Genomic DNA, 11798 nt, shown 5'->3' on the forward strand with positions numbered 1-11798 from the left:
AATCATGGCATAAACAGAACTGTTCCATATGAAATTTTTTAAAAATTACAGAAGATTTCTTATGTTATTCAAAATGATTTTTTTTTGAAAAGCTTGCAGCATAAGAAATTGGTGGAAACCAATTTTACAGGCTGGCTTAGGTAATTACCAGAACTACACTTTTCTCTCAATGATAAAAGGCCCATCCTAACAACTCTTGGCTTATACCCATAACCGGTCCCTGTGATGGTCCACTGTGCTTTCACCCGAATAACTTCAATGTAATTCATTCTTTTCAAGCCATGGGTAGGCAGAGTCTGGCCTGTCTTCAATGATTCAGGTTCACAGGTTGTTTGAAGGCTTGTAATGAATTCTGCAGCGTTCCTGGAAGACCTTTGTAAAGTTTAAAGAAAAAAAAATCAAATTCCTGATACTGTAATTTGCTTTAATCTTCAAATCCAACTGCAGGTCAAATATTGCTTAATACACCACATAAAAGCTTTGATCAGCGTGACTTTGTCTTGCACTGAGAAACACATTTTATGTCCTGTTCTTCACCAGTTTAAAACCAACATGCTTGATTAAAATGATGGGGGGTAAATTTGCCTCCAGCCCCAACATTTTGAATGGAATATGCCAAAATCATACAGCGCAGAAACAGGTTGATTGTCCAACTAGCCCAATAAAGACACTCATCTGGACTAGTCCCATATTCCTCAAAAGCTTTCCTTTCCAATTATCTTTTAAATCTTGTTAATGTTCCCTGCCTCAACAAATTCATCTATTCATTCCACGTATGGACCAACCTCTGAGTAAAAAAGTGGCCACTCAGATCCCTCTAACCCTAAACCCTTTTTCTTCAGTTCCTGATTTGCCAACCTTGGGGAAAAAAGACTGTGCATGTTCACCCTACCTATGCCCCTCATTCTCCTACACTCCAGTGAAGACCCTCGTAAATCTCCTCTGCACTCTTTCCAACTCAGTTGTATTTTTCCCTATAGCAGCGTCAACACAATATTCCAAATGTGGCCTCATCAATAACTACAACATAACATCCCATCATCCATGCTCAGTGCCACGACTGATGAAGCCCAGCATGCCAAAAGCTGCTTTTGTGACCCTACTTTCAGGAAAGGATGTATTTGTACTCTTAGATCCCTCTATCCTACAGTGCACCCCAGGGTCCTGCCATTCAATGTGAAAGTCCTAAGCTCAGTTGTCCTCCCAAAATGCAACACCTTACAATCATCCATATTTTCCTTTCCTCAGCCCTTTTCCCTGTCTGATTACAATCCCTCTTCGTATCCTGACAACTGTCATCACCATCTACAATAACTACTTTAGTATTTGCAAATTTACACTTCATCCAAGTTATTGATATAACCTGGATGACACATGGGAATGGGCCTAACACTGAGCCCTGGGGAAAACTGCTAGTCACAGGCCTCTAGTCCAAAAAGCAAACTTCCACCCTCTGCTGCTCCCTACTATCAAGCAACTTGTGTATCCTATATAAAAGTGGATTCAATCTGGCTAGAACATGCACCATACTCAAGAAAGATGCATCTACTCAATGTACAAGCTCTTGAGGAATTACAAAATTGGATGAACTGTTAAACGGAAGACTGGAGTCTAACCCACCTAGTTCCTTCGTTACAGAGTATTCAAAGCAAAAAGGCGGTTTAGAATCCATTAATGGAAAACAGAATTCTCCGATTTTCTGCAGATGCCGCATCTCAGGGAGGACAACCATTACACAATTAAAAGAAAAAGTTGTTCATCCAGGCAGCATGGGAGTAAAGAAAGTAACAGAAAATAATATTAAACTGCAGTAAACGTACGTTCCGATATAGTAACCTGAGTTAGGTTTTCTTCTCGAAATTGCAAACATCTGGTTTACTAACTTTGCAGTATTTCTTTCTGTTGCAATCAGCTGACCTCCCATTACGTCATCTTGGTAATCGCGAGCGAGGTTGTGTCATGTGACAAGAGCCCATAAATTGCGGGACCGGGACCCGATTCGCTTGTCACCAGGTGGAGTGTCGGCGAGGATAACCATGAGCACTAAGGGCGTTTGCTGTGGCGGGATCAGCGAGGGGAAGGCCGTCACCCAGGAGGTTCAACAGCTTGCCGATTCAGTGAGTGCACTTTATGTACAGCGTCATGACTCTGAATCTTCCTCTCGAAGTGTTACCGTATACACGTCCACCCCAATGCTTTGAGCATAAGGAAACTTTTCAAAGTGGGTCACGGAGATTGTTTGAACTCGGAAAAAATTCCCAATAGTGGACAGTAAAGCCCAGCGGGTGGGAGGTGAGGACAAGGAGGAGGATGGAATTCGTGGTGGAGCTTAAGGTGACTTGGGTGTGAAGGAAGAGATTCAGAATTCACTCACAAACCACCCGGCTCAATTGTGTTTTTTTTCCTGCACAGTTTCCGTTTCTGCTTGGTACTGCGCAAGCACTGCCGGACGGCTGTAATAACGCGCAGTCGGTGTGAACGGCGTGGGAGTTAAGTTGTAAAATAAGCTTTTTCACTAGATCCCCTAAATCGATTTGATTGAGTCTATCTTTAAAAATATTAATGTCAGACATACTGTGCAGGTCTGGTGGCAGAAGATTCCACTCTCTTGTTGATCTTGGGTAGAGGGAGTACTGGTAGCAAATCGTATTGAATGAAGGAGTTTCCAATATGTGAGGTCCAGTTTGCTGTCGAGTTGAACTGACCCTGTGACGAATTTGGATGTTTGATGGAGTGATGTTGTGAATTACTTTGAAAAAGAAAATTAACCGTAGTTTAATACCTCGGTTTTCAAGTGGTTCCCACAGAACATTACAGCACAGAAACAGGCCTTTTTGGGCCTTGGCTGTGCCGAACTATTTTTCTGCCTAGTCCCACTGACCTGCACCCGGACCATATCCCCTCTCACCCATGTACCTGTCCAAGTTTTTCTTAAATGTTAAAAGTGAGCCCGCATTTACCACTTCATCTGGCAGCTCATTCCACACTCCCACCACTCTCTGTGTGAAGAAGCCCCCCCCCAATATTCCCTTTAAACATTTGCCCCTTCACCCTTAACCCATGTCCTCTTTTTTTCTTCCCTAGCCTCAGTGGAAAAAGCCTGCTTGCATTCACTGTATCTATACCCATCATAATTTTATCTACCTCTATCAAATCTCCCCTCATTCTTCTGCGCTCCAGGAAATAAAGTCCTAACCTATTCAACCTGTCTCTGTAACTCAGTTTCCCAAGTCCCGGCTACATCCTTGTAAACCTTCTCTGCACTCTCTCAACCTTAGTAATATCCTTCCTGTAATTTGGTGACCAAAACTGAACACAGTACTCCAGATTCTGCCTCACCAATGCCTTATACAACCTCACCATAACATTACAACTCTTGTACTCAATACTATGATTAATAAAGGCCAATGTATCAAAAGCTCTCTTTACGACCCTATCTACCTGTGACGCCACTTTTAGGGAATTTTGTATCTGTATTCCCAGATCCCTCTGTTCTACTGGACTCCTCAGTGCCTTACCATTTACCTTGTATGTTCTACCTTGGTTTGTCCTTCCAAAGTGAAAACCTCACACTTGTCTGTATTAAACTCCATCTGCTATTTTTCAGCCCATTTTTCCAGCTGGTCCAAATCTCTCTGCAAGCTTTGAAAACCTTCCTCACTGTCCACTGCACCTCCAGTCTTTATATCATCAGCAAATTTGCTGATCCAGTTTACCACATTATCATCCAGATCATTGATATAGATGACAAATAACAATGGACCATCCCATTGAAGGTTAGAGAGCACGTTGCTGACACTGGATATCCTGCTGTAATCGTTAACTCAGAGAGCAGCACGGCATTAGATTTTTTCGATGGACTTCTGATTGTTAGCTTAATGGGGATCCCATATGGCCGCGCAATACTCGAGCTTTGGATGGATGAGTGTCTTGTATGCCATGTCCTTGACGGATTTACTACATGAGTGGTGATTTCTTCTCAGGATACCCAGCATTTTATTTGCTTTGGCTGTAATCTGATTGATGTGGGATGCCCAGTTAAGATCCTTGCTAATTTCAACACCAAGACATGGGTGGTGGGTGACTGTTTCAAGAATCTGTCCATTCATGTTATATGTCATGTTGATTGGTTTAACTTTGACTGACATGCATAGCATGTTATAGACGGTTGTGGTTTTGGAAATGGGTTTGCCTTGATCGAGGAAAGAATGAAGTTGAATTTGGGAAAGCTGCTTGTGTAATACTGTAATGCTGAAGGTAGGGAGGGATAATGCGTGACGAGGATAGCGGTGTTACAAGGATGAAGACTTTGTGTCATTCAGATGATAGGTGTAGAGCTGGGAGAAGAGATTTTTAAAAAGAGGATAGTGAACTCAAGCTCAGAGATACAAGCTTTATTGAAATCGAGGTTGCAATCATTGCTGGCAGGTAGTAAGAGTGGGCTCCCTCACTTCTGCCCCTCTGGCCCACAACGTAGGACACAGCCTGAGAGGCACCTAAGCCCCCTCCTTACTCTCTACAGAGAGCAACTAAAACTTAGAAGGGAAAAGATGAAATAAGAAAGCAAGCTAGCAAATAATACCAAAGTGGATAGTAAATGTTTTTTTAGGTATGTTTAAAAATAAAAGAGAATTGAGAGTGGATGTAGGACTGCTAGATAATGAGGCAGGAGAAATAGTAACAAGGGACGAGGAGATGGCTGATGAACTAAATGAGTATTTTGCATCAGTCTTCACTGTGGAAGACACCAACAGTGTGTCTGATGTTGTAGTGTGTGAAGAAAGGGAAGTGGGTTCAGTTACTATTGAAAGAGAGAAGGTGCTGAAAAAGCTGAAAGACCTAAAGTTACGTAAGTCTCTCGGACCGGAAGAACTGACCCCTAGGGTTCTGAAAGAGGTAGCGTTAGAGATTGTGGTGGCATTAGAAATGATTTTTCAAAAAATATTGTGCCAGGAGACTGGAAAATTGGAAATGTCACACTACTCTTTAAGAAAGGAGGAAGGCAGCAGAAAAGAAATTGTAGACCAGTTAGCCTGACCTCAGTGGTTGGGAAGATGTTATTCAATTGTTAAGGATGAGGTGATGGAGTACTTGGTGACCCAGGACAAGAAAGTACAAAGTCAGCATGGTTTCCTTCAGGGAAAATCTTGCCTGACGGACCTGTTGGAATTCTTTGAGAAGATTACAAGTAGGATAGATAAAGGGGACACAGTGGATATTGTATATTTGGACTTTCAGAAGGCCTTTGACAAGGTACCACACATGAGGCTGCTTACCAAGAGCCTATGGTATTACAGGAAAGTTACTAACATGCTTAGAGCATTGGCTGATTGGTAGGAGGCAGCGAGTGAGAATAAAAGGATCCTTTTGTGGTTGGCTGCCAGTGACTAGTGGTGTTCCGCAGGGGTCGGTGTTGGGACTACTTCTTTTTATGCTGTGTGTAAATGATTTAGATGATGGAATAGATAACATTGTTGCCAAGTGAAGACTGGTGAAGGGACAGGTAGTGCTGAGAAAACAAGTAGAATGCAGAAGGACTTAGATTAGGAGAATGGGCAAGAAAGTGGCGAATGAAATGCATTGTTGGGAAGTGCATGGTCATGCACTTTTGGTAGCAGAAATAAATGCGGATTATTTTCTAAACAGAGAAAATCCAGGAATCTGAGATGCAGAGAGACTTTTTTTAGATTATAAAGACAAGCAGTCCTCTTTTATTGTCATTTAGTGATGCATGCATTAAGAAATGATACAATATTTCCTCTGGTGTGATATCACAAAACACAGGACAGACCAAAACTGAAAAAACTAACAAAACCACATAATTATAACTTATAGTTACAACAGTGCAACAGTACCATAACTTGATGAAGAAGTCCATGAGCACAGTAAAAAGTTCAAAGTCTCTGAAATGTCCCACATCTCACGCAGATGGGAGAAAGAAGAAAAAACTCTCCCTGCCATGCCTGAACACAGTCCGAATCTGAGTCATCCAAAAACTTTGAGCCTCCGACTCCAAGTACTGAGCACCATCTCTGTCCAAACGATTCGACCTCAATCTCGGTCGCCAGCAGCAGGCAAAGCTGGGGATTTTGAGGCCTTCCCTCCGGAAGTTTCCCGACCGTGCAGTAACAAGAGCAGCGAACTGGTGTTTCAGAAATTTTGGGAGTCCTTGTGCAGAACACCCTGAAAGTTAACTTGCAGGTTGAGTCAGTGATGAGGAAGGTAAATGCTATGTTAGCATTCATTTCAAGAGGTCTACAATACAAGAGCAAGGATGTGATGCTGAGGCTTTATAAGGCACTGGTGAGGCTTCACCTTGAGTACTGTAAACAGTGTTGGGCCCCTCATCTTAGAAAAGATATGCTGGCATTGGAGAGGGTCCAGAGGAGGTTCAGGAGTGAAAAGACTATCATATGCGGAACGTTTGTTGGCTCTGGGTTTGTACTCACTGCAATTCAGAAGGATGGTAGGGGCGGGGGGGGTGGGCGGGGAAGGATGGTGTCGGGGGGAGGGAATCTCGTTGAAACCTTTTGAAAGTTGAAAGGTCTAGACAGAGTAGATGTTGAAAGGATGTTTCCCACGATGGGAGAGTCCAGGACAAGAGGGCACAGCTTTGGGATAGAGGAGTGCCCTTTCAAAACAGATGTGGAGAAATTTCTTTAGACAAAAGTGTGATGAATTTGTTGCCACATGCAGCTGTGGAGGGCAGGTCGTTGGGTGTAGTTAAGGCAGAGATTGATGGGTTCTTGATTGTACATGGTATCAAAGGTTACTAGGCGAAGGCTGGGAACTGGGGTTGAGGAGGAGAAAAAAATAATTGTTTATGATTGAATGACAGAGCAGACTCGATGGGCCAGATGGCTAACCCTGCTCCTATATCTTGTGGTCTATCTCAGTTAAGGCATGATGGGTGCACTGAGATATTCAGGGTGGTAATGTGTTTTAACATGTATACCTGAGCAAGTTGTTTTGGGACCAGTGTGAACCTATTTCTGACCCACTAAGAAAATCCACACGTTATTGCTGAGTTAGAAAGCAAATTAGAGAATAGATGGGAATTAGAAAAATTATTTAGGTCTTGTCACTTCCAGGCTATTAATGCAGGCATATCCTAGGAGTGAACTATGAAAAGAGATCAGGAAAAAGTCATGCCCAATATTGAAATGGTTGTGATGTACAGGTAGAGTACAAGTAGAGTGTCAGCTTCAAAGAACAAACTGTATTCACATCACCTCCAAATATGGTGAGAGAGGCTGGAAATTATTTGGAGGTAGAGTAGAAGGCATACTATTGGAGTGACTTCTATTGGCTTTAGAACTAAGTTTTGCAGAAATGTGTGGAGTGGAGAACAAAAAAAGTGGCAAAGACAAGAAGCCCAGAGTTCAAAAACTCTTTGTCCTAGTACTCTGTACATGGATGGGAAGGACTGAATGATATGGTCTGTGTGCTGGAGATGGGATTAGGCAGATCAAGTCAGCATGAGCTGGATGCTGGAAGAGCCAGACTTTGTGCTGTAGTACTCCATGACTTCATCTGGAAACCAGGCTTAATCGATATCAATTGGAAAAACAAGAACTACAGATACTGGAAATGGGTTGGAATGTTTGTTGATGGAGAAATGAGTGAACATGAAGTACATTGACCTGGAATAGTTTAAGTTTCTCTTTCCACCATACTCTCTAAACTTGTCAGTATTCCCATAATTCCTAAATTATTCCTGCTTCAACCGACCTAACTTCACTGATCACCTGCCAGCTTGTACTCATTCCCCTCTCACCACCCCCCCATCACATTCTGGATTCTTCTTCCTCCTATCCAGTCCTGATGAAGGGCCTTGGCCCAAAACACAGACTATTTATTCCTCTCCATAGATGCTGCTTGACCTGCTGAGTTCCTCCAGCATTTTGTGTGTGCTGTTCTGGATTTTCAGCACTTACAGAACCTAATGGTATGTCCAGTTTTATAGCCACAATCATAACAGTTTGTCAGCAAGCTGATAGGAATTTGCCCTTTTTATAAAAAAAAAAGGTTTTAAAAACAAGAACATGAGGAAATCTGCAGATGCTGGAATTTCAAGCAACACACATCAAAGTTGCTGGTGAACGCAGCAGGCCAGGCAGCATCTCTAGGAAGAGGTACAGTCGACGTTTCAGGCTGAGACTCTTCATCAGGACTAACTGAAAGAAGAGCTAGTAAGAGATTTGAAAGTGGGGGGGGGGGAGATGCAAAATGATAGGAGAAGACAGGAGGGGGAGGGATGGAGCCAAGAGCTGGACAGGTGATTGGCAAAAGGGATATGAGAGGATCATGGGACAGGAGGCCCAGGGAGAAAGAAAAGGGGGAGGGGGGGAACCCAGAGGATGAGCAAGAGGTATAGTGAGAAGGACAGAGGGAGAAAAAGGAGAGAGGAAAAAGAATGTGTGTGTGTATATAAATAATAAATAACCAATGGGGTACGAAGGGGAGGTTGGGCATTAGCGGAAGTGAGAGAAGTCAATGTTCATGCCATCAGGTTGAAGGCTACCCATACGGAATATAAGGTGTTGTTCCTCCAACCCGAGTGTGGCTTCATCTTTACAGTAGAGGCCGTGGATAGACATATCACAATGGGAATGGGATATGGAATTAAAATGTGTGGCCACTAGGAGATCCTACTTTCTCTGGCGGACAGAGCGTAGGTCTTCAGCAAAACGATCTCCCAGTCTGCGTCGGGTCTCGTCAATATATAGAAGGCCACATTGGGAGCACCGGACGCAGTATATCACCCCAGCCGACTCACAGGTGAAGTGTTGCCTCACCTGGAAGGACTGTCTGGGGCCCTGAATGGTAGTGAGGTATACTATCCAAACAGCTCTTAAGAGCCTCTAATGTATTTGCCTCTCCCACCATAGCAGCCAGTGTAGTCCAAGCATGCACTAGCCTGTGGCACAGGGAGTAATCCGGAGATTCCACCTTCAATTTCCTCTTGGAAATGTGGCAAAGTTCAATAATGCTCTTGTTAAGGGTCGTAGAACATTTCCAACAGTGAAAATGCAAATAAATGTGTTGATTTTAAAGGATATTTAGGGGAACTTGAGTTTGTGAACACAGCATATGAGCTAAAACTCAATTTGCCCTTGTTTCCTGAATACCTCAGGTTCTGGGATACTTTTCCTAATTAAAGATGTACAAATGAAAGTAATTCAGTATCAAACCCTTGTTTCTCAGGTGAAGCCTCAGGTTGAAGAGAAAGCTGGAAAAACATTTGATGCATTTGTTGTCAAAGCCTACAAAACACAAGTTGTAGCTGGGACCAACCATTATTTTAAAGTAAGTTTATCCTTCCAGGCCTTTGGTTATTTCAAAATATCTTGGCTGTTTCTAATTCATTTACATTATACGTTACCAAGCTCATGCATGATAACATAAGTACTGCTTAAATTTGACAATGGCATTCATATTTATTTATTGAGCGTGCAGAATAGGCCCTTCTGGCCCTTCGAGCAATGCTCCCCAGCAATCCCCTGATGTAGTCCTAGCTTGATCAAAGTTCACTTTACAACGACCAATTAACCTATCAACCGGCACATCCTGGGACAGTGGGAGGAAACGGCAGCACCTGGAGGAAACTCACGCAGTCACGGCGAGAATGTACAAACTCCTTCCACATACTTCTACTTACGAAAGTAAAGCTATTGAAATGTTACTTCGGCAGTGAGGAAAGGCAAATTTCCAAGCGGACCATTTTTACAACAACTCTTCGATGGATTTTCTGTGTAAGGAATAGAAGATGGAAGTGGGTCATGTGGCCCACCCTGCTACTCAAGCACAGGCATGGTTTACATTGGTACTTTTTTCCTGCCATATCCCTAGACCCTCTATACAGTAATAGACTTTATATCTGAATGCACTTTGCCTGCACAGTCCTCCAGGCCAGGAAGTTCCAAACCTTCACTAAGTGAAGAACAATCTTATTTCTGGTCTGGATCACCTACCCCTTGTGTCACTGATGCCCAGTCCTAGACTCCTCAGCTGAAGGTACATCTGTCTACAGTTTTAGCCCTCAAGTATTGCATTGTTCAGGGAGATTGCCTCTTTCTTGAAACTGCAAAGTGAGACTCTGCCTTCTCAATATCCTGTCATATGATAGAGCTAGCCTGACTCTTTACTCCACTCTACAAAAATAAGAAAACCCAAACATGGTATTCGAGAAGTAGGCTCATCAAATGTCTATATAATAGTAGTTTACATTTGTACCCAGGTCCTGTAGTTTTATTCTCACCTGCTGGCTGCAATCCATTAACTGTCCATAAATGCAGTAGTTGACAGTAGGTTGAGATGCTAGCTTGAACAATTTTATTTTATTTTGTTAGATCCATGTTGGTGGCATTGACTACATTCACGTCAAAGTATATGAAAAGCTTCCTTGTCATGGCAGTGAAAAGGAGATACTGGGCATCCAGAACAACAAATCAATGGATGAAGAACTAACTGCCTTTTGAATAGAAAATATCTTGCTGTTAGTACTCTAGTCTTATACAAAATTAGTTTGTTTTATAATTTTAAGCCTCTGCATTTTGGCTTTATCAAAACTGAAGACATTCTTATTTTGCATCAACTTCCAGCCATATAAACCATATCATGTGGTTGGGAGAAGAGTGCAGAGGTTCAAGAAGTTTGATTATGTATACCATCCTTGAACTAACATGAAAGACTTTTATAATCAAAGGTTATTGTGGTGAATTCAATTTGTGTAAGGAAAAAATCGGGCATAATTTTTGAACTAAATTGTTTTTGTTGAGATTATGTATACTTTTTATTGTACTCTGCAGTTTATTTTAAGAAATAAATGCACTTGCTACTGCTTAAAGGGTTTTATTGCTTTAATACAGCATTACGGAAATTACTTTTCAACCTGGTTTTTAAAAGACATCCTCCTAATTGATTAGAATTATTATTTCATCTTCCAGTCAGTATATTGCCTCTTTTGTAGAACTTCTGACAATCTTAAGTACTTCCAGATATCAATTAATTTTTACCAAGTTGATTGAAAATACTATCAAATAAAGATGTCATTCTTGCCACTGTTACAGTTGGGGAAACACAGAGTGCAGGAACCTCAAATCTGTTGATAATAATATTATTAGACCAATGGTCTTGAATAGGTACTGCAACCACTAAATCAATGCATTAGGAAATCCTACTTTACTTAGCAATTATCACTATTCATTTGAACAAAGGCTTGTCAGAACTTCGAGCAGAATAAGCAATTCTTCTGCACTCTGACCAATTGTTCCTGCTACTCTCATTAAAGAGATGGTGATAAGTATGTGTTTCCACAGTGCTGGACTTGAATTCACGATGAATATTTAGTAAATTGTAGCAGAAAGCTAGTAGTTCTCAAAATTAATCCTAAAATTCTGTTGTGTGAAAAAGGAAAAAGCTCCCAGGTTTTGGGTTGGGTCTTGTAGATTAGGAAAATTCTTCCAAAATATGTGCAATCTTGTTCCCTGCCACTTAGAGACCTATATAGAGTTTATGCCAAGTTGGACCTTATCTCAACCCTTCGAAGGCTACAATTGATGTTATGGATAAATGTCAATGTATTACAATTAGATTTGAATAACTTTGGCAATACTAAAATTCTGGCACATTTAGTACAGTTCATCAAGGTAAAAAAGACACGTACAGTCTAACTATACACAATCTGTTCTATTGCATGCTCAAACTTTGAAATGCCAGGTACAATTAAAATGAGAAAAATTTCAAAGACAGCTAGGAAAATGTGCTGCAAGAGATTGCTCCTGAGAGTTCAAACT

The 11798-nt window shown here is 41.7% G+C and overlaps 1 protein-coding gene across 1 annotated transcript; it reads left to right on the forward strand.

Moving 5' to 3' along the window:
- Window positions 1-1962: 1962 nt before the first annotated feature.
- On the forward strand, window positions 1963-10831 carry LOC134347974 (cystatin-B-like). Its single transcript, XM_063050664.1, has 3 exons — window positions 1963-2117; window positions 9208-9309; window positions 10353-10831. Exons 1-3 carry the CDS (start codon window positions 2037-2039, stop codon window positions 10479-10481), a joined length of 312 nt encoding a protein of 103 aa, XP_062906734.1. The 5' UTR covers window positions 1963-2036; the 3' UTR covers window positions 10482-10831.
- Window positions 10832-11798: the final 967 nt, after the last annotated feature.

The sequence above is a fragment of the Mobula hypostoma genome, chromosome 6 (assembly GCF_963921235.1).
Source record: "Mobula hypostoma chromosome 6, sMobHyp1.1, whole genome shotgun sequence".
Taxonomy (NCBI): Eukaryota; Metazoa; Chordata; class Chondrichthyes; order Myliobatiformes; family Myliobatidae; genus Mobula; species Mobula hypostoma.

Excerpts from the sequence above, each read along its gene's own strand:
- LOC134347974 (XM_063050664.1), top strand. The coding sequence starts at position 2,037 with ATGAGCACTAAGGGCGTTTGCTGTGGCGGGATCAGCGAGGGGAAGGCC. Across the intron at positions 2,118-9,207 it reads TTCAACAGCTTGCCGATTCA|GTGAAGCCTCAGGTTGAAGA; the intron begins GTGAGTGCACTT and ends CTTGTTTCTCAG. Across the intron at positions 9,310-10,352 it reads GGACCAACCATTATTTTAAA|ATCCATGTTGGTGGCATTGA; the intron begins GTAAGTTTATCC and ends TTATTTTGTTAG.